This window comes from Monodelphis domestica, chromosome 6 (assembly GCF_027887165.1).
Source record: "Monodelphis domestica isolate mMonDom1 chromosome 6, mMonDom1.pri, whole genome shotgun sequence".
Lineage (NCBI taxonomy): Eukaryota > Metazoa > Chordata > Mammalia > Didelphimorphia > Didelphidae > Monodelphis > Monodelphis domestica.
The window spans coordinates 81,581,806-81,604,066 of record NC_077232.1 but is presented as its reverse complement, the minus strand read 5'-3'; the positions used below and the strand labels follow the sequence as shown (position 1 = coordinate 81,604,066).

Below are 22,261 nucleotides of genomic sequence, written 5' to 3'. Positions count from 1 at the left end.
CTGGGCAAGTCACTTAACTCCCATTGCCTAGTAGTTTTTCTGTCTTGGGAATGATACACAGTAGTGATTCTAAGAAGGAAGATAAGGGTTTTTAACAAATAATAATGAGAGGGAGATATCCACATTTTATTTAGTTTTAAGACTACTACAATGGGCTCCCAAACCAGAGTTTGACCAAGTACCAATTTATCACATCATTTATAAAAACAAAAACAGTTTTAAAGATCTGGACTCCTCAGAATCACTCCCCCAAAAGTTATTAAAATTAAAAAACGAATTTTAAAATACCAAGTTGTCCCCTATGTCTGAAATGCACTCTCCCTTTGCCTCACTTTTTCGGAATCCCTAAAGTCCTTCAAGACTAATAAACTCAAGTACCATCTCCTACACTGGGCCTTTACTGATCCCCCCAGTGACTGATGCACTCTCCAAAAACTCTTCTATTTTGCATATACATAGTCTTTCTCAACTTTACTATAAGATCCTGGAGTGAAGGGTTTGTTTTTCCATTTATCTTTGTAATCCTAATGCCTGGCTCACAGTAGGTACTTAATAAATGCTTGTGGATTTAACACAGATCTAGTGTAATTGCCCAGGGAGATTTCCAGTAAAATTTTCTTAGACATTTAAAGGCCACCAAATAATAAACAAATGACTTTAATGGATTAGTCTTGAGAGTTTATGTAGATCTGACTTTCCTCCTTTATATACAATCCAAACAGGTTGCTGCTTGAGTGACACTGGTGAGACTGCAGATAAACTGAGGAAGAGCTGAACTAACAAGGCAATTCCAATGATCAGAGTTCTAAGAAACACATTGCTTGTATTTGTCATTTGGTTTTAAGCAGAGTAGGGAACAGGACAAGGAGCAAGAGATTAATAACTCCTTCCTCATACAATGGTTAAAACAAAACTCCTTGGCTAGTCAGGAATGGGAGGATTTAGTCTAATATTCATATTTTGTATAAATGCCTGAAAGAATGCTTGGTAAGGCACCTAGGGGAGAAAGGAGAGAGGAGAGGGAGCAGGAAGGTAAAGTTGGGGGAGTAGGGTGATGGAAGTGGAGGACGGAAGAATGGGGACAAAAGAAGGGGGAGGTGGGAAAAGGAGGAGAGAAGAGGAAGGTATGGAGAGATATTGGGAGAGGGGAGTGAAGAGAGGGAGAGAAGAGGTGGGAAAGAGAAGAGGAGGAGAAAAGAGAAGGGGGAGGGAAAGGTGAGGAAAGAGAGGGGAGACAGAAGTGAGGGAAAGGGGGGAGCAGGGAGAGGAGTGGAAGACCCCAGGGAGAAGGTGGGGACAGAAGTGGAGAGTAAGGAGAGATAAGATTGGGAGCTCTGAAGCGAGGAAGGTGGAAAGGGAAGAGTATAGTAAGCACTCTTAAAGAGAATGAGCTAGAGAGAGGGGGAGAAAAGGGAAGAGAACTGGAGAAAAGATAGTGATCGAGAGAAAGGGGGGGTCGGGGTAGGGAGAAAAGAGGGAATAAAGGGAGAACGGGGAGAAAAGGAGGGGGAGAAGGAAGGGAACAGACTGAGAATGGGGATCCGGAGAGAGAAGGAGCGGAGAAGAGAACCGGAGAGCAGGGCCAGAAGAGGGGAAGCCAGGAGAAAATTGGGGGCGGGGAGCGGGGAAAGACGAGAGGGAGCAGAGAAGAGAGGGGTCGGAAACAGAACGGAGGAGCGGGGAGAAAGGAGATTGGTCGGGGAAGTCGGTGCTCGGGCACCGGTGCTGGGTCAGAGCCCCGAGGGCAACTCTCCCGGTGCACCTGGGCGCCCAGAGCACACCTGGGCACCCCAAGTCCGGTCCGCTGCAGATGGGAGTTCCTCCACCTCGCAGCCCGCCCGCGGCGGCCCTCACCTTCCCGGGCTTTGAGCAGCACCGTGTTAGCCACAATGTTCTCAATCTCCATGATCAGCTGTAGCCGTAGCCGCCGCCACTGCCGCCACTGGGGAGGAGCCGCAGCCCCCGAGGCGCATCTCTCTCCCGATGCCGGCGCCAGTCCCGGAGCGAGGCACTCCCACCGCGACTCCGGCGAGATGCGTCTCCGCCACCGCCGCCGATGCCTCAACCGCTGGGGCCTCAGCTGCCGCTGCCGCTGCCGCTGCCCCTGCCGCTGCCGCTGCCGCCGCTGCCGCCGCCGCCGCCGCCCCGACTCCGGCACTGGGGGGTTTCGAGGAGAAGACCCTTTCCCGACGCGGTCGAAAACAGGCAGAAGAGAGGGAAACGCCGCTGCTGCTGCCGCCCGGCTGAGAGCCCGGAGCCGATGGGAAGGATGAGCTCGGCAGCGACGGATCACGGCTTTCTTGTCTTCGCGGCGGCTGCCTTCAGTGCCCCTGCCACTGCCGCCGCCGCCGCCTCTCCGGCTCTCCAGAGCCCCATAATCCAAGCCCGGTGCGCTCCCTAGCCCCGTCAAGTTCCGAATGCCTGTCCCATGGTTGCCGCCTCCTCCTCTCCCCTTCCTGGGGCGGGGCGCAAGAGACTGAGGCACCGCCTCCTCCTCCCCCAGGGCCTCGTAGGCCCACTCCACCTCCGTTCCCTCTCAACAGCTCCTCCTTCGCGAGCGTCCAAAGGCTTCCTTTCTCTAGGGGAACGCCCAGCGCTGACCCCGCCTACTTCGCGGCTGGAAGATGCGGCGGCACGTGCGCGCAGGGGACTACAACTACCCGAGGGCTATGCAGTGGCTGGAACAGGGCGATCCCAGAGGGAGGGGAGGTCTAGAGAGCATGCGCTCAGTTTGTTGGGAGTTGTGGTCCGGTTGCCCCCCCCAGCACAAAAGGGAGCGTTGCATGCTGGGACTTGTATGCCTTTAATATCGGACTTGACCTGATTAGCTCCGAGACTCCTAGAGAAAAGGGAAAGAGATTCAAGTTGTCGCGAGATTTAGTTGTCAGTCCTCAGGCGGCGTGGCTGCGCACGTTATTGGTGCCAGTCTTCCCCAACTCCTCTTGCACTTGCTTTTGCACCCTTGCTGAAACTTTGTCTGAAGGTTTTGCGTTCGTCATGGGCAAAGCCAGGGGGAAGGCCCTGGGGAGCCAGGCAGGAGTCCAGAGAGCCAAACCCCCCGCTAACTCCAACCCCTTCGAGGTGAAGATCAACCGGCAGAAGTTCCATATCCTCGGAAGGAAAACCCGCCACGACGTGGGCCTGCCGGGTATATCTAGAGCTAAAGCCATCAAGAAGGTGAGATACTGGCCGGGGAGCCCCGGTATGGGGACTGGGCTCAAGCTCCTCCCCTTCCCCATCCTTCCCGGGGCTTAGTTTGCCTATCTGTAAAATAACTGGGCTCTACGGGATTTCTGTAGGAATTGGTTGGAAGGAACAGACCTAAAGACACCTGGGTGGACTCTCGTTGGGTTACTGGATCAAGCTTTTTATAATCTAATTTTTTAGTCTGATCTCATATTATTGTCCTTACTTGCTGTTTCCCAGTCATTGCACTTTTCCTCATCCTTGCCTCACCGTCCTGCATCAACTATCTACTTACCTTCAAAGTGTCCACTGTGCCTATAATGAATAGCTTTCCTCTATTTTGCACTGACTTCATTTTCCTCAGTGTCGTTAGATTTTGAATTATTTTAGAGCAGCTTCAGAGCTATGAAACAATAGTATTAAGTAGCTTTTATATACACTTTACAAATATGCTCTCGTTTGTTCTTTTTTTTAATTAAAAAAAAACTCCTACCTTTACATCTTATAACCAATTCTGTGTATTGTTTTCAAGACGGAAGAGGGTAAGGTCTAGGCAGTGGAAGTTAAGTGACTTGCCCAGGGTCACACAACTAGGAAGTAGTATATTTGAACCTAGGACTTCTTGGCTGCGGGCCTGGCCCTTAATCCACCGAACCATCTAGCTGCCCCCCACCCCCCTACAGCCTTAAAAGAGTTGCCTAGTGCATTGTGACTTGCCCTGGGTCACACAGGATCTGAGGCACAAGGAGATCATTCTTGAAGTTATATAGAGAGGCCCAGCACTTAAAAAGGCTCTCCTCTTTCTGGCCATATTTTATCAAGAGTTGTCTCAGGTAGCAATGCAACACAACTCAACAACATTTAAGGGTCTGCTGTGTGGGGAGTATTTTACTGAGCCTTTAGGCACAAAAAAAAAAAGTTATTCCCTGGGAGAGGTTGCTATAATAAAATGGAAAGAGCTCTGTGATGGAATCTCGGTTCTGCTTAAATCTCAGCCTCAGATTCCTCATATATAAAGTGAAAATACCAATACTTATATGAGCTTTCTCATGGGGTTATTCATAGCATCAAATAAGTGGATATGAAACCTTTTATAAACTGAAAAGTACAACATGTGTAGGCTGTTATAATTGGGAGGGGTAATAAAGATAGGTAAGCAATCTGTCTTGAGTATCTCAGAATGAATAAGGGGATAGGGGAAGACAATGCCCTGGGAGATTCAGGGAGGGAAAGGAATTACTTCTAGCTGGAGGAGTCAAGGAAAGGGTACTAACTTTAACCTCTGTTCCTTTGGATGATATTAATTCTTCAAAAGCCATTTCTTATGATAATAACTAATATTTATATAGCACTTACTATATTCCAGGCACTGTGTTGGGTACTTTACAGTTATTATCTCATCTGATTTTTTATAACAACCCTGGACAGTAGATACTATTCTTCTCCCCATTTTACAGACTAGGAAACTGAGGCAAACAGGCTGGCTTGCCTGTGGTCTCATAGCTGTAAGATTAAGGCAGGATAATGTCTTCCTGACTCCCGAACCAGTGCTTTATCTACTGTGTCCCCTAGTTAGCCCTTCACTACTACTCAACAATCCTTATGTTTATCTCTTTTTCATTCTTTAACTCATTTTCCATACTATTTCAAACCTTGCTTCTGCCTTCAAACCCACAGGCCTACTCTTATCTGAATTAATAGCAGACAACTTCACTTCCCATTCACAAAAATTCTACTTTAGATTGTGACTTCCTTGAGAGCAAGGACCATCTCTTGCCTTTCTTTCTATGCACAGGCATTAATATAGTGCGTGGCACATTGTAAATGCTTCTGTCTGATTGACAGAGACTGATTCAAGCTATCTTCAGTTCGACAAAGAACTGATAGAAGGTCCTTCCTCTGGTGGGGGGGGGGGAGGGGGAGGAAGTACCAGTTTTAGAATTAAGAGGATCAGGGGGCAGCTGTGTAACTCAGTGGATTGAGAGCCAGGCCTAGAGATGGGAGGTCCTAGGTTCAAATCTGGCCTCAGACCTTCCCAGCTGTGTGACCCTGGGCAAGTCACTTGACCCCCATTGCCCAGCCCTTACCACTCTTCTGCCTTGGAGCCAATACACAGTATTGACTCCAAGATGGAAGGTAAGGGTTTAAAAAAAAAATAGAATTAAGAGGGTCAGAGTCCTACCCTGACTCTGTCACCATACATAATCTGTATGACCTTGGGGCCAGTCATTAAACCATTTTAGGTCACAGTTTCCTCATCTGTAAAATGAAGAAGTTGAACCAGATAATTTCTAAAATCTCTGAGTTATTGAACTATGATCTTATATCATAGTTTTTTATTGATTATGATACACCTTAGGACAAAAAACCCCAACAACACCTGACTGAACACCAGGATTCTTGTTCCTGGGGCCTGTCAGACCTGGACAAAGGTATAACCTGACTGCATCTATTCTTGAGAACCATGCTCCCACCCCACCCCCATCCCTAGAGACTGGGACTCCCCACCTCTCTCAGGAACATCCAGTGAAGTTAATCCAAGTAGCTCACCTTCCCTAGCGACCAATAGATAACTCAAGATGTATTAACCCTGAAGCCCCCTAATTCTATAAGATCTCATGAACCCACCCACCCAGATGGGACTCCTTAGCCACTTCTACTGGCATCCGGCTCCCCCTTGCCACTTCAAATAAACCCTACTGTATCACCCTACTCTGGTTTCTGACTCTTGGGTCAAACCCTGTCAGTGGGATTCACAAATGTTACTGAAACCTGGGAGCTTGAGACTTTCTGAGTTGGTCTCATTGTCTCTTCAGTTGAACCCCTGTCAGTCAGACTGACAGAATATAGTCACCATTTTTTCCTTGCTCCTTGTTTCAATGAAATGCCAGAATTAACCCTGATATCTCTGTAGTGCCATTTCTTCAATTATTTCTTCTCCCTTATAGATTATAAATCATAGATTTAGGGCTGTAAAACCCTAATAAATCCCTTCATATAATCAAGTGTCTCTTCAGAAATTTGACATTCCCAGTTGTGGTTTTGATATATTGCAGGTTGGCATAAGAAATTAAATTAGTCTTTTGGGGGGGAGTTTTATGGAAACAACAAATGACACACAAAGGCTAGCAGACAAAGTAGAAAAAGTTTAGAAACTCAAAAATGCATTATATGTATATGTGTGTATAGTATTATATAATATCAGCAACATATCTTATCTTTAAAGTTAAAATAAGTAAAAGGTTTGCAAAAATAATGCCATAGCCAAGAATTTTTATCTGGATTTTCCAGACCGTGGGGGTGCCACCCCCCCCAAACCCCTGTGATATGGAATGGATGCCTGTGTACACTTTTATTTAAATTTGTCCTTCCTGTTTCCCTATGCTAAAAAACAACCTTTTAAAATCCTCAAAATACTCTTTTCTTCAGAAATTTATACATGCCCTGTCTCACCATTATCATACATCCTCACCTTAGCTCCTTGTTATTTAGCTTCTATCATCTCTCCTTCTAAAGTTAGTTACTCTATCTCCTAATTAGCAGATGAGAATATCTCAAATCCTTCAAAACTTATTCTCTACCCCAAAAATACTAAGATTTAGTATTACTAAAAACTAAGTAACACTTGGTATCTTAGCTTGACTTTCAGAGTTCACAGTGAGGCAAGATTTGCACCTGAGTTTTGGCTGTCCAACTATTCCATAGGCCTTGCAGCCTCTCTAAATCAAACTTGCCTTTTATTGGACTTGATTCCAGGTCTTATGACTCCAGGGCAAGTGTCTTTACAATTTGATTTGATACTTTTTGATTTCTCTATTTAAAAACAAAGTAGATGGCCTAGAGACAAAGAACAGATCCAATCAGGCCTGGAGGTTCCTTTCATTCAATGGCATAACCAGTATCTGAGCAAAGCCTTAGTAAGAGAGGGAAGGCAGAATAAAAGGACATTTAAATGGACCAGAAATCAGAGACTTTCAAATAATCAATTAGGTGATAATACTGTGGGTTATTAGGCTAGAATGAATAAAGTGAGCAACAATTGAACATAAATCTCCACAAACTTTTTTTGCTCTGCTTTCTCTTGTTTTCCCCCTTTCTGGGTAAGTGTAATTGAATACATATTTGAACTGTAAATTGTATTTTTCTTATCAGTAACTAGCTCCTTATAGATAGTATACTTTTCTTACATGTCTTTATTCATAATGTTGTTTCTCAGTCATTTCAGACCAGTCTGATTATTATTAAATCTTATAAATCACCCCATTTGAGGTTTTGTTGACAAAGATACTGTAGTGGTTTGCCATTTCTGTCTACAGCTCATTTTACAGATGAGAAACTGAGGCAAACAAGGTTAAGTGACTTGCCCAGGATTACGTAGCTATTAAGTGTCTGAGGGAGCTTGAACTCCTGAAGGTGTATTTTCTGAAGCTAGGCCCAGTATTCTTATCTACTGTGTCACCTAGTTGCCCTGAGGTTGAAATCCTTAAAAGAGTCAGCTCCAGTGATAACTTTCTCTATAAAAATCTTCTTTGAACCTTCCTTTCTTTCTTGTGGTTGGAACTAGTCTTTGCCTCATCAGATCTCACTCATACTTGGTATTACTTTTGCATATATATGTTATTCTGATTGTATACATCAATACCTTTCTTGCTTTGTAAAATTATAAGCTTTGTAAAGATGGAGAATTACTTATTTCACATTGACTCTGCTCCCAGCTTCTGGCACAATGCTCAACTCTCTAGAAGCTGCTTCATAAATATTGAATTGAATTGTTGTTTTTCAAAAAAAATAACATTGTATTTTAACAGGACATGCAATATTAACAAGTGATGGGTCTTTACTTCTACCTTTCACCAAAAAAACTGAATTGTATTGTTGAAGATGGACTCATAGAAAGAGCTGCAGACAAAAGTGATTTCTGAACTGCCCATAAAAATCAATTGGAGAGAATAGTACATTGTGGCATTTATAACTATATTTTGTTGTTAGCTATGCCCTTCTCCACTTTAATACAAACTGGGATGCTGTATACTATGTAAGATTAAAATTAATATCCAGTAACTTCAAGTATTATATTTTATAAGATTTATTAATAATCATTTGAAGTAGAAATAAAAGAACAAAAGTAAAAGCCTGAGTAAAATCCTCTTTCCCAGCCTTGATCAGGGGAAAAGAGAGGGAGAAGGTGGAGCTACACAAAGCTTAGATCTTTCCTATGTTAGGGAGAAGGAACATGGGAAGCTGGGATTTAGAGTCCTGGGGAGCAAATCCTAATTACACAACTTTAAGAGTTTAAATTTAGGTTTTATGCTAAATATGAGAATTACAAAGTAATATTGTGATCCAGATTTTAAAATATTATTGCTTAAGTCAAAACAACTTTTAGCAGCTTTTATTTACAAAGAAGAAGGAAGAGGGAAAGTGTAAATGTAGATAATGAGATTCCTAACAAGCCTACCAGCCTTTCTCTGATGAAGTCAGGGTGGTTTTTTCAGCCACTTTTCCACCAACCCAGCCTCCTCCAAAGCCAAGGTAGGAATTTCAGCCACTCACCCAGCAAGCTGATACAGGATCCAGGGGAAAAAGTCTCCTTCAAGCCAGGAAAGGAATCTGGAACCAATCTCTCCAAATATCAAGAAGGGAATGAATGCTAGACCTTGCTGATCTCTTCTTATGTTACTTCCTGGTACTCCCCCTTCTTCTCAAAAGCCAATGGCAGTCTTTCAATTTGCCTAGCACTGCCCAAGGGGGAGGTGGGAGTGACCTTTGGAGGTGTGAGCTTACTCTAGTGACTAGTGAACTTTTGTACTTAATGTGAAGTAGGGGTACTTTAAGTTCTTGATTTTAATTAGCTAAAAATAGACAAAGGGAGAGTTAATCCTATCTTCACCATACAAAGTATGTATTTGACATAGAGATAAGGACTAATCCTTTTTAATTAAGCTCTACTTTTCTTGCTCCTAAAACTATGGGCAAATTTAGAAAAAATCTACTTTGGTAGATAAGAATCTGAACATGATTTTATTTACATATTTGCAATATGATACTTCAAACATCAACATTTGGATATATGGATAGATATCTTCTTAATTGACTATATATGTGTATCTTCAGCTTGCCCATCCCACTAGATTATAAACCATTTAAGAAAAGAGATTCTATCTAATGTTCATTATAATCCTTATAACATTTAGTCTAGCATTAAACTCAATGGACTTAGTAAATATGGAAAATGATTGTGGGTTTTTGGAATGAGAACAGGAATGTGAATTGTGTTTTGTTTATTTCCATATGCAGAATGATCACATTAGAGTCTTATGCAAATAGACATTTCTATATCCATAGAACATGCAAAGAAAACTTTTTTCTGTATCTGAAAATTTTGTTAAGTGTGATAAAGAATGAGCTGGGTTTTTTTAGGTGTGAGGAGCAAAAAGGCAAGAAAGATAAGGAGTGGGGTTTTTTCCCCTTGTTTTTGGAGGGGTTTAAAGTGTAACTGAGATTGCTTTTATTTGTAACCTGGACTGCTGCAGTTAGACCTTTCTTTGCCTTTTGGAATGCCAATAGCAAATAAGATTAATAAAGACCAGATGGTTTGAGAACTTAATAATAGTTTGCAAAGATCTGTTACATAAGTCACTATTTTTTGTTATTCCCAGAGGTCTCAGAATTAAATAGAAACTGAATTATACTTTCAGCCTTGTAGATGCGTCTTTTAGACCAAATAGGTAATAACACATTCCAAGAACCTGTCCCATATCCAATATATACACTGCAAGCACAGAGTAAGCATACTGGCTGATGTGAACACTAGGGCAGTGTGTTGTTATAATACTGAAAAATAAAACAAAAGAAGCAAGCTAAGGTGTTTAGAATTAAATTGTATTACAAATTATATTTTTTATGGAATTAATTGATGGGACAGAAGCAGAGAATATGGAAAACATTTTTTAAAGTATTATTTCTTTGTCTCTTGTGGAAGTTAAAGATTCAAGATTAGAATGAACCATAGAAGATTAATTAAATCAAAGAGTATTAACTGGATTTCAAAGTATAATATGTTTTGATAGGTCAGATTCAACTTTGAATCAAAGATTTGTAGAAGTGGAAGAAATCTTAGCGGTCATCTAGTTCTCCTTTCCACCTGGGGCTTCCCTACAGCTCAGAAAGGGCCTCATCACTTCCTAGTACTTTTGCTTTGGAGTTAGTCTCTTGATTTGCCTGTATTTCCTTAGATCTTCAGCCCAGAAGCTCTTAGTTTTACTATATCCCTTTTTATCAGAGACATTAAAAGTTGTCTTTTCTCATCAGAATTCAGTTCCATTTAGTCAACAATCAATAACCATTTATTAAACACCCACTATTTATGAGGCTGTGGGCTACAAAAACAAAAAAATTAAATAATCTTTACCCCTAGGAGCTTACATTCTAACAAGGGAAACAAGTATATATAGCATAAACAAAAGTACTTATACAAAGTAGTTAAATACCAGGTAGTTTGGGGGAATGGGGTGGGATACTAGTAATTGGGATCAAGAAAAGCTTCGGGCATAAAATGATATTTAAGCTGCTTCTTATAGAAAGAGAGGGATATGGTGAAGCCAAGGGAAGGAGAGTATGGATTCAAGGCATGTGGAGTAGCCATTGCAAAGGCATTGAGGTGGGAGGTGGAATGTCATGGTGAGGAACAGAGAGATGGCCAATTAAACTCAATTGCAGAGTGTAGAAGATGGTTAGTAGTAATGTCCTATAAGGCTAGAAGAAAGTTGGGACCTAGCCTAGCCATTTTGAATAGCAATTTGGAACTCTGCCCAAGTTGTTGCTAAACTGTACATACCTGTTCATCCAGCAACCCTCAGAAAAAATCAAGGAAAGAAGGAAAGGTTCAATAAGTACAGAATGTTTATAGCAGATTATTTGGTGGTGGCAAAAAACTAGGGTGTCCATCAGTTGGGGAATGAAATGCTGAACAAATTGTGGTACAGTAGGACCTTGTTCTATGCAAACTCAACACACAAGAATTTAGGTAAATCCGTGGCAATGGAAGAAAATACAGGCAGAAAAATATGTAAATTTTTTAATTATATGCCAAATCCATGCCATTTTCCCAAGTGGCATAAAGCCTGCAGCATCTTGCCCAATCAAGCTCATTCTTGCTCTGAGAAGCATTAATGTGGATCATTACATTAATTTGTGCCAAAAATTCATTTCTGCAACAGTTTTTGTCTGGAATTTTTACTTGTAACAAGTCATGTCTGAATCAGAGCAGTAGTTTTCTTTGTTTCATTAATACTATAGTATTTATTTTAAAAACATGACAAGTATGTATGAGAAATAATTATTAAATAATGGAGTTTGCTATTATGAGCCATTTTCAGCTTCCATGAAGGGTCTTGGAACATATTAATCAAATAACATGAGGTCTTCCTGAATATGTATATGATAGAATACTCTTGTATAAAAAACAATGACAGGATGGCTTCAAAGAAATCCAAGAAAGGTTGTATAAATTCATGCTGAGTGAAATGAACTGAACCAGGAGAACAATCTATGCCATAACAATTTTAAAATCCCTGAGAACTCTTGAGTTTTTGAAAGACTCATGATAAAAACTTGCTATCTTCCTGCCTCAGGTCATGGACTCAAGATACATGAGACACAGAAATTTTGGACATAGCCAATAAAGGAGACATTTGTTTTGTTTGACTATGCATGTGTTACAAGAGTTTCCTTCTTCATGAAAGAAGGAGGAAAAGAAAATGCTGATTTGTTCACTGAAAAAAATAAATTTTTAAAAATGAAGAGAAAGAAACATAAGTTTGGGCAAGGTTGTGAAGAACTTTAAAAAACTAAGCATTATATTTTATTCTATAGGTTCTATAGGAAGTTTATTTGAGTAAGAGAATCACATGGTCAGATGCCTAAGAAAATGTTTGGGTTCACTAGACATCAATGTCAATAGACATTAAATGCCTGCCTTGTACAAGGCACTGTGTTTGTTCTCTACTTCTGAATTAATTATTCTTTAGTTTGCCACTGGAGCCTTTACTTAAAAAACCTGATAACAAGTCTCAGAACCTACAAGAAGTAAAAACAACCCCATTCCTCCCTCCCTGGGGGATGTCAGGGTCGGCTCCACCAGCAGTCAGAGAAATCATATACATTGGGGGCAGGTGGGTGACTCAGTAGATTAAGAGCCAGGCCTAGAGATGAGAGGTCCTAAGTTCAAGTCTGGCCTCAGACACTTCCTAGCTGTGTAACCCTGGACAAGTCACTTAACAACCATTGCCTAGCCCGTACCATTCTTCTGCCTTCAAACCAATACATAGTATTGATTCTTAAGGTGGAAGGTGAGGGTTTAAAAAAATATTGATATTAATCATCACTTCCAAGGTAGGAGAGGTACCCTTCTCATTGATGGAATGTTCAAAGGACTTAAAAGCTCCAACAAATTTTCTCCCCCCCCCCCCGCCCCTTTTAAACATTATTTTATTTGGTCATTTTCAAACATTATTCATTGGGGGGAAAAAAGATCATTTTCTTTTCCTCCCCCGCCCACCACCCCTCCCATAGCTGATGTGCAATTCCACTGGGTATCACATGTGTCCTTGATTCGAACCCATTTCCATGTTGTTGGTATTTGCATTAGGGTGTTCATTTAGAGTCTCCTCAATCATATCCCCTCAACCCCTGTAGTCATGCAATTGCTTTTCCTCGGTGTTTTTACTCCCACAGTTTGTCCTCTGCTTGTGGATAGTGTTTTTTTCCCATGATCCCTGGAGATTGTTCAGGGACATTGCATTGACACTAATGGAGAAGTCCATTATGTTGGATTGTACCACAGAATATCAGTCTCTTCCTGATTCTGATCCTTTCGCTCTGCATCACTTCCTGGAGGTTTTACCAGTCTCCATGGAATTCCTCTACTTTATTATAACTTTTAGCACAATAGTATTCCATCACCAACATATACCACAATTTGTTCAGCCATTCCCCAATTGAAGGGCATCCCCTCATTTTCCAATTTTTGGCCACCACAAAGAGTACAAGTCTTTTTCCTTATTATCTCTTTGGTATACAAACTCAGCAGTGCTATGGCTGGATCAAAGGGGAGACAGTCTTTTAGCGCCCTTTGGGCATGGTTCCAAATTGCCCTCCAGAATGGTTGGATCAATTCACAACTCCACCAGCAATGAATTAATGTCCCCACTTTGCCACATCGCCTCCAACATTCATTACTTTCCTTTGCTGTCATGTTAGCCAATCTGCTAGGTGTGAGGTGATACCTCAGAGTTGTTTTGATTTGCATCTCTCTGATTATAAGAGATTTAGAACACTTTCATGTGCTTATTAATAGTTTTGATTTCTTTAACTGAAAACTGCTTGTTCATGTGCCTTGCCCAGAAGACCTTCAGATAAGGTGGCTAAGCAAATGGTGACAGAGGAGACCATCTCTCATAATTGTTTTCTAGCAAAGATCCAAAAATAGTGCCAGATGAAATAATGATCAAGAAATTCAAAAAGAAACTGTAGATGATTGTGTCTACCAGGAGTACCCAGAAAGAAAGAAACCTAAAAACACTAGAAAAAAAAGCCTACCTAAAAAGCCTGCATGAGTACAGGCAACAACAAGAGAGAAGCCTGCCAGTATGAATTAGAGATACTCCACTTCTCTTCTTGGAGGTAGTGCTTTGAGGATGCTTCAGGATAATCAGAAACCCACTATAATACAGCTAAAAAACTTGGACTGGGAGCCATTAGTGTGGATTGGAGTATCCCCGTAGCTTCAGAAGTCCATAGCATTCTGACTTGAAATGAGCCAAAGAGATTATACATAACATTCTGATCCTTAACAATCAAAAGGGGGAGGGGGGGTCCAAAAACTACTAGCACACTAAGGGCAAACACTAGAAGGTGAAAACCAGCTACAATTATCATTAGAACCAAAGAAGACCTAATCCCCCTACCAGAGAGAGTGAGACTAAGAGAACCTTGGCCTTGACATAAAACCCCAATCCAATGTAGGAACTAAGACCAGGGAAGTAAGAGTAAACAGAAGAAGGTGCTGATCACAATAAAGAAATACTGTGAATTGAGAGACTTCCAAGCTGCCTATCCAGAGAAACAATAATTTCACAACAACTCAAACAGAACTGCCATAAAAATGGACTTGGCCTCAAATACTAGGAAAGTATCTGGAAGAAAAACAAGAAAAAAAAATTATAAATGTGGATTACTGGTTTAGAACATAATGTAGTCAACTTAACTCATGTGAGCAAAGCCCTAAAAATGAGAAGAGACCAAATGGAAATCAGCAGTTTCATGAGACAAAAAGAAATATTAGACTAAAGTCTAAGGTTTAAAAACTTGAGAATTAAGTACCTACTATCAGAAACAAGTGACCTGAAAAACAAGTCAAGGAGAAAGAATTGTAAAAATCATTAGACTTCCTCAACACCTTGACCCTTCCTCCCTTCACCACCACAATAACTCAACTGGATATTGTATTTCAAGTAATCATAAATGAAGCTGCCCAAATATATTAGAACCAGAAAGCCAACTGAAAATATAAAGAATTCCCAAATCACTTCCTGGAAGAAACTAAAAAACTTCCAGAAACCTCATAGCCACAATCCAGACTTCCAGGTCAAAGAAGAAATATACTGCAAGCAGCCAGAAGAAAGAGTGGAAGACCCAAGGAACCACAAGATTACACAACTTGTAGCAACTACTGTAGAAAAGAGGAAACTTTGAAATACTCTGTTCTCAAAGGCAAATGATAAAGATTTATCTAGAATAATTTAACTCACAAAAACTGTGTAATGCTAGAGTGGGAAAAGGTAGACTTTGAATGTATTATTTTTTAACTATTTTAATTTTAAAAAAAAACCTTTTCTCATCAGCATTTCTATATATCTAACCCATTTCAGCAGCAAGAATTAGAAAGAGAAATACCATTTAAAATCACCCTAGACAATATAAAGTATTTAGGAATCTATCTGCCGAGACAAACACAGGACCTATATGAACACAGCTACAAAACACTTTCCACACAGTTAAAACTAGATGTAAACAATTGGAAAAACATTGATTGCTCATGGGTGGGATGAGCTAACATAATAAAAATGACAATCCTACCCAAATTAATTTACTTATTTAGTGCCATACGCATTGAACTACCAAAAAACTTCTTTACTGAATTAGAAAAAAAAACATAACTGAGTTCATTTGGAAGAACAAAAGATCAAGGATATCCAGGGAAATCATGAAAAAAAAATGCGAAGGAAGGTGGCCTTGCAGTCCCAGATCTCAAACTATACTATAAAGCAATGGTTATCAAAACAATTTGGTACTGGCTAAGAGACAGAAAGGAGGATCAGTGGAATAGACTTGGCATAAATGATCTCAGCAAGACAGTTTATGACAAATGCAAAGACCCCAGCTTTTGGGACAAAAATCCATTATTTGATAATAAAAAAAAACTGCTGGGAAAATTGAAAGACAGTGTGGGAGAGATTAGGTTTGGATCAACACCTCACACCCTACACCAAGATAAATTCAGAATGGGTGAATGACTTGAACATAAAGAAGGAAACTATAAGTAAATTAGGTGAACACAGAATAGTATACATGTCAGACATTTGGGAAGGGAAAGACTTTAAAACCAAGCAAGACTTAGAAAGAGTCACACAATGTAAATTAAATAATTTTGACTACATCAAATTAAAAAGTTTTTGTACAAACAAAACCAATGTAACGAAAATCAGAAGAGAAGCAACAAATTGGGAAACAATCTTCATAAAAACCTCTGACAAAAGTTTAATTACTCAAATTTACAAAGAGCTAAAGCAATTGTACAAAAAAAACCAAGCCATTCTCCAATTGATAAATGGGCAAGGGACATGAACAGGCAGTTTTCAGTTAAAGAAATCAAAACTATTAATAAGCACATGAAAAAGTGTTCTAAATCTCTTATAGTCAGAGAGATGCAAATCAAAACAACTCTGAGGTATCACCTCACACCTAGCAGATTGGCTAACATGATAGCAATGGAAAGTAATGAATGCTGGAGGGGATGTGGCAAAGTGGGGACATTAATTCATTGCTGGTGGAGTTGTGAATTGATCCAACCGTTCTGGAGGACAATTTGGAATTATGCCCAAAGGGTGCTAAAAAGACTGTCTCCCCTTTGATCCAGCCATAGCACTGCTGAGTTTGTACACCAAAGAGATAATAAGGAAAAAGACTTGTACAAGAATATTCATAGCTGTGCTCTTTGTGGTGGCCAAAAATTGGAAAATGAGGGGATGCCCTTCAATTGGGGAATGGCTGAACAAATTGTGGTATATGTTGGTGATGGAATATTATTGTGCTAAAAGGAATAATAAAGTGGAGAAATTCCACAGAGACTGGAACAACCTCCAGGAAGTGATGCAGAGCAAAAGGAGCAGAACCAGGAAAACATTGTACACAGAGACTGATATTCTGTGGTACAATCCAACATAATGGACTTCTCCATTAGTGTCAATGCAATGTCCCTGAACAATCTGCAAGGATCTAAAAAATACTATCCACAAGCAGAGGATAAACTGTGGGAGTAAAAACACAGATGAAAAGCAACTGCTTGAATACAGGGGGGGAAGGGATATGACTGAGGAGAGACTCTAAATGAACACTCTAATGCAAATACCAACAACATGGAAATGGGTTCTAATCAAGGATACATATGATACCCAGTGGAATCGCGTGTCGGATGTGGGAGAGGTGGTGGTGGGCGAGGGGAGGAAAAGAAAATGATCTTTGTTTCCAATGAATAATGTTTGGAAATGACCAAATAAAATAATGTTTAAAAAAAAAAACATTTCTTTCCATCTTAGAAGTAATACTATGCATTGGTTCTCAGAGCAATAAGGGCTAGGCAGAGGAGTTTAAGTGTCTGAGGCTAGATTTGAACTCAAGGCCTCCCATCTCAGGGCCTGGCTCAATCTACTGGACTACCTCCCTGCCTCCAGAATCAAAGCCTTCCAAACATTCCTTATTAAACATTTCTGTGCTTAATAGGAATTTTGTATTGCAAATTTAAGAATCAAAAGAAACATTAAAAGGAAAATAGTTTAACAAATTGAAAGGGCTAAATTATAATCACACACTTGCATTCTGATAATTGGGTGAGAAGAAATAAAGGTGCTTTAAGTTTCTTCAAGGTTCATAGAGGGAGTTAAGATAAATAGAACAGGGATGTAATTTTTTAATGGTTTTAAGAAAAGAAAGAAAAAGGAAGGGAAAAGGAAGAAGGTTAAGCTTAACTATTTCTCATAATCAGAGTGTATGAGGAGAAGGTCATATCAACTTGGGAGAAGTTTGGAGAAACTGGCACCATAAAGGTTGTGCTTCCCTGAACTAGACAATGGACAGTCGAATAATCTCAGAGTTTAGTATAGAAATAAAGTAAACTCGCCAGAGGAACAAGTAGGGAAAGGAAAAGGAGATGTTTTAAAAGACAAGATCATCTCTAGAAGAGAATAGAATATATAAAATAAAAAGAACCCGTGATTAGAGAAAGCAAGAGTCCTAGAATGGAAGGAAATTATTTTTGTTCTTTCAGCGGGCTGGATCACATGTTAATGACTTTCATCTAAAGAACTCAGTGCAAACTTAAGCATATTTTCTTCTATGTTTTGTATGGGGAACACATAGCTAATGTGGATTTTTTTTCTCGTCTCTACATATTTGTAATGAGTTATATTTTTCTTGCCTTCACTGGTAGGAGGGGAGAGGAGAGAGAAAGAATTTGGAGCTGAAAATTAAGTTAAATTTAACCAGTTGAAAACAAAGGAATGCCTGGGAATCTATCCCATTTAAAATTTTTGATAAACTTTCTCATAGCACACTGTCATTTTGTTCCTTTAACCAAGGACACAGGGAGGCGGTCACAGTAGAACGGCTCAACTTGTGATTTTCTTGGTCCAGGAATCTTGTGGTGAGGAATGCTACCAATGCAGGTCAGCACTTCTCCAATTTAGAGTATTTGAGTTGCCTGGGGTCCTTAGAGCTCTAGTGATTGGGCAAAGTCACATAGCCAGGATGTTTGAGAGGCCAGACTTGAACTCAGGTCTTTCTGACTTTAAAGCTCACTCTCCAGCTATCTGTATATGTGTCTGGGCCATGCTTGTTCCTTTCTGGCGAGTTGAAACGAAATTTGTGATATTTAAGGGGACTCCCACTTAGATCATTAGACTCCCTCTTAGTAATTGCCCCTTTATGAACAGGTCAGACCACCTCAGTCAACCTGTTAGTATATTTTATTTTTATAAACTTTGTCTAGTATTCAGTCACATCAGTTCAGCTCTGTTTATTCTCGTCACATTATATTCCCCTTTAATCTTGAGTAAGACATTTAATATTGTGGGTGTGCAGGTCGTTGTTTTAGAAAGTCACAGCAATGGCTGAAGAAGGAATCTTTTGTACTACTGCTTTTTTTCAAATATACTATAACCATGAACCACAATTATAGGCTTGTGAACATTCTTCAAAATCTAAAGTCTTATGTGCTAAGGGTCATTTATATTCAATTATTCATGTTGTTTTTGTAGGGAAGTCAAAGCAAGATACTACCTTTTTGACCTTGGGAAAATCTCTAGGCCTCCTGCTCCCTCATCTGTAAAATGAGGAGTTGGGCTAAGTGATCTCTCAAATCCTGTACTCCTACGGAGGTCAGTAGAAAGAATATAAGATGACCAGGGCCCCTTTTGATGTCATAAAATAAACATAATGGAGAGAACCTGACATTGTTATGGCATTGCCTTCTCATTGTGAATGTCTCTAAGGAAAATCTGTGTGACTCAAGAATGTGTAAAGCTTAACATAATGCATATTTCCCACAAACAGCTATAGTGTCTCTTCTAGAAGTCTATTCTACTACATGTGACTGGGTGGTCCATCACTTGAATTTATTAGTCCCATCAAAATTTTAAGCTGTATTTTATGGGAAAAGAGACTGCTTGAAAAAGAACCGTTTGAAATTGTGCTGGCATATGTGTCAAACTTTTGCTATTCAATATTTCCAGCTGTTTGTTCCCAAGGATTACTCTTCTCTTTATCACTACTTCTCCCCTTTTGATTGTCCCAAACATAGCTACACTGATGAAACAGATTCACTGCATAAATTTCCTAAGCCATATCCAGGTTTATAAAACAGTTAAAATTACAAACCCCATTCCTTCATTTATCAAATTGAATTTTTAATGTTACTGCACAGTAAACTCTCAATTTCCTTCTCTATTCCTTTTCCAACACCTAATATTAATCTGAATATGTACAACATAAATATACAAAAAGGAGTAGATGAGATACATAGAACCAAAGGAAATTGCAGAGGAGAGGACTTCTAGAAATCTTGGTCAAGCCATTCATTGCCAGCAGGCCAGCCTCTGGAAAGAAATTGCAGAACTCTTCAGTGTTGAGAGGTTTTATTCTAGGAAGATATACTTTTAACATTTATCCTTTACAAAGGTATTGATTAATTTCTAAGCTTTATTGAAAGTACTGAGACATTATCACAGGGATATTTATTGATTTATTTCCATCCATTCTGGATGATGTAGAGAGTAGATGGGCTGATTTTATTAAATGTATTATAGCTGAAGTACCATATTCATATACATACACATTTTGGGAAGAAATCAAGAAAAATGTTTTCCTCACATAATTCCTCCCTGAACAGATTTTTTTCTTCCTTTGAAACATCAATCACTGCTGGCACTATAGACTTCTCTAAGTGGAATGTACTTTGTCCTTGCCAGGGCTAGACAAAATGTTAAAGGAATAACTGACTTTTTTCCATTGTTTGTTCTAGAGAGGGAAAGAAAAGCAGAACCTAGTTAATACTTCTTTACCTTCTTCTAGCTTAATCTCAACCTACCCATTCTTTTTCTTTCTTTTTTTTTCTTCTTTAGAATATTTTTCCATGGTTCCATGATTCATGATTCCCTCCTCTTCCCCCCTCCCAGAGCTGACAAGCAAGTCTACTGGGTTATACATGTATCATTGTTCAAAATCTATTTCCGTATTATTTGTATTTGCCGTAGAGTGATCTTTTAACATCAAAACTCCAATTCTATCCCTATCGAACCATGTGACCAATTGCATATTTTTCTTCTATTTCTGCTCCCACAGTTCCTTCTCTGGATGTGGAAAGCTTCTTTCTCATAAGTTCCTCTGGATTGTCCTGGATCATTGCATTGCTACTAGTAGAAAAGTCTGTTACATTCAATTGTACCATAATGTATTAGTCTCTGTCAGTTCCTGGAGGTCTTTCTAATTCACATGGAATTCCTCCAGTTCATCATTCCTTTCAGCACAATAGTATTCCATCACCACATTCCAGATACCACAATTTGTTCAGTCATTCCCCAGTTGATGGACACCCCCCCCCCATTTTCCAGTTTTCTGACACCATGAAGATGGCAGCTATAAATATTTTTGTACAAGTCTTTTTCCTTATTATTTCTTTGGGGTACAAAACCAGCAGTGGTATGGCTGGGTCAAAGGGCAGGCAGTCTTTTAACACCTTTTAGGCATAGTTCCAAATTGTCCTCCAGAATGGTTGGACCAATTCACAACTCCACCAGCAATGTATTAGTGTCCCTATTTTGCCACATCCCCTCCAACATTTATCCTTTTCCTTTGTTGCCATATTGGCCAGTCTTCTAGGTGGTGTTTTTTTTTTTAACCCTTCCATCTTAGAATCTATACTGGGTGTTAGTTCTAAGGCAGAGGAGTGGTAAGGGCTAGGCAATGGTGGTTAAATGACTTGCCCAGAGTCACATAGCCAGGAAGTGTCTGAGGTCAGATTTGAACCCAGGACCTTCCATCTCAGGGCCTGGTTCCCAATCTACTGAGTCATCTAGATGCCCTCAACCTACCCATTCTGTTATCTGTTTTCTGAGGGGATGGTGGAGAGGGGGAAAGAGTTCAGCCATGCATCAGAAAGGAGCTGGGGCTAAAGAACCTACCCCATCTTTTTTTTCTTTGGGCCAAAGATAGTTAATCCTAAAAGATGATTTGGGGGTGAGTGAGGAATATTAGCCCATTTTCACAAATTCAGGTCGTCTCACTACTGCTAAGCATTTTTCAAGAATAAGCGCAATTGATGAAGGAAAAGGGAAATGTTAGGATCTCAAATCCAAATAACTTTGCCACTTACTTCTTTGTAACTATAGGTGAGCCACTATTCTTTACTAAATGGGAGGGAGATCTCAAAGATTAATCAAGGCTGCCAAGGCACTGGATCCAAGACCTACATGTTCAAATTATTATCCAAACCTCCAAACACTCCTGTTTAGAGTGAAGTAAGAAAAATGAAAATGAAAGAAGGATTGAGAGAAGAGCTTTCTAAGAATAGTGAACCATTATCCATCTTTAGTTATCATCAAATTAATTTTAGAGTTATCTGTACCTACAATAGAGATTACTTCATGAATATTATCATTTGTAAAGTTGTATTTTTAACTAATTGGTTTCTATATATTTTCGTAGCCACAAATTATTGAGCTACTTCTGGGCCTGGAATCTGGAAGATCTGAGTTCAAATGTGGCCTCAAATACTTATTTGCTAACCAAACTTGGGCAAGTCACAACATCTATTTATCACTTTTCCTCAAATATAAAATGAGGATGATAATAGCATTTTCTTCTTTGGGTCACTGTAAAGATCAAATCTGATAATACTTGTAAAGCAAAGTTATAGTTAAACTGATCATTTTACTTATATAATAATTATAGTTATAAATATAATAGAAATATTATTTTAATTTGGAGGATCCTTTTTTATTTCAGCATGGGTAGTTCGTCCATTTTTGTAAATCAAAGTCCCTCTGTACCTTAGGAGACAGTTGTCTTCATGAGTTGCTGTGGCCAAAAACTCATTTCCCTTAGCCAGGATTCTGTTTGAGTTTTTTCAAACTTAGAAAGATTGGGACCATATGAAAAACTTTTCTAGATTGTTGCTGGACTTGCCAGAGCTTGAATTACATTGGCAAATCCTTAAAAAAAAAAAAACCCATCTCTTTACCCA

The 22,261-nt window shown here is 39.7% G+C and overlaps 2 protein-coding genes across 4 annotated transcripts in view; one reads left to right on the top strand and one right to left on the bottom strand.

The window, feature by feature from the left end:
- The window catches only part of GRK4 (G protein-coupled receptor kinase 4), a 160,074-nt gene extending 151,243 nt beyond the window's left edge, over positions 1 to 8,831 (bottom strand). For 2 of the 3 annotated variants that reach the window (XM_056802361.1, XM_056802363.1), the window contains exon 1: positions 1,855 to 2,110. In XM_056802361.1, the coding sequence (XP_056658339.1) occupies positions 1,855 to 1,906 (52 nt within the window). In that variant the 5' untranslated portion in view covers positions 1,907 to 2,110. Of the gene's footprint in view, positions 1 to 1,854; positions 2,111 to 8,739 lie in introns of those variants that run through there. The other variant, XM_056802362.1, reaches the window with a different exon arrangement.
- NOP14 (NOP14 nucleolar protein) overlaps positions 2,716 to 22,261 on the top strand; it is a 72,003-nt gene continuing 52,457 nt past the window's right edge. The window contains exon 1 of the mRNA XM_007496817.3: positions 2,716 to 3,177. Coding sequence (XP_007496879.1) covers positions 2,998 to 3,177 — 180 coding nt within the window. The 5' untranslated portion in view covers positions 2,716 to 2,997. The remainder of the gene's footprint in view (positions 3,178 to 22,261) is intronic.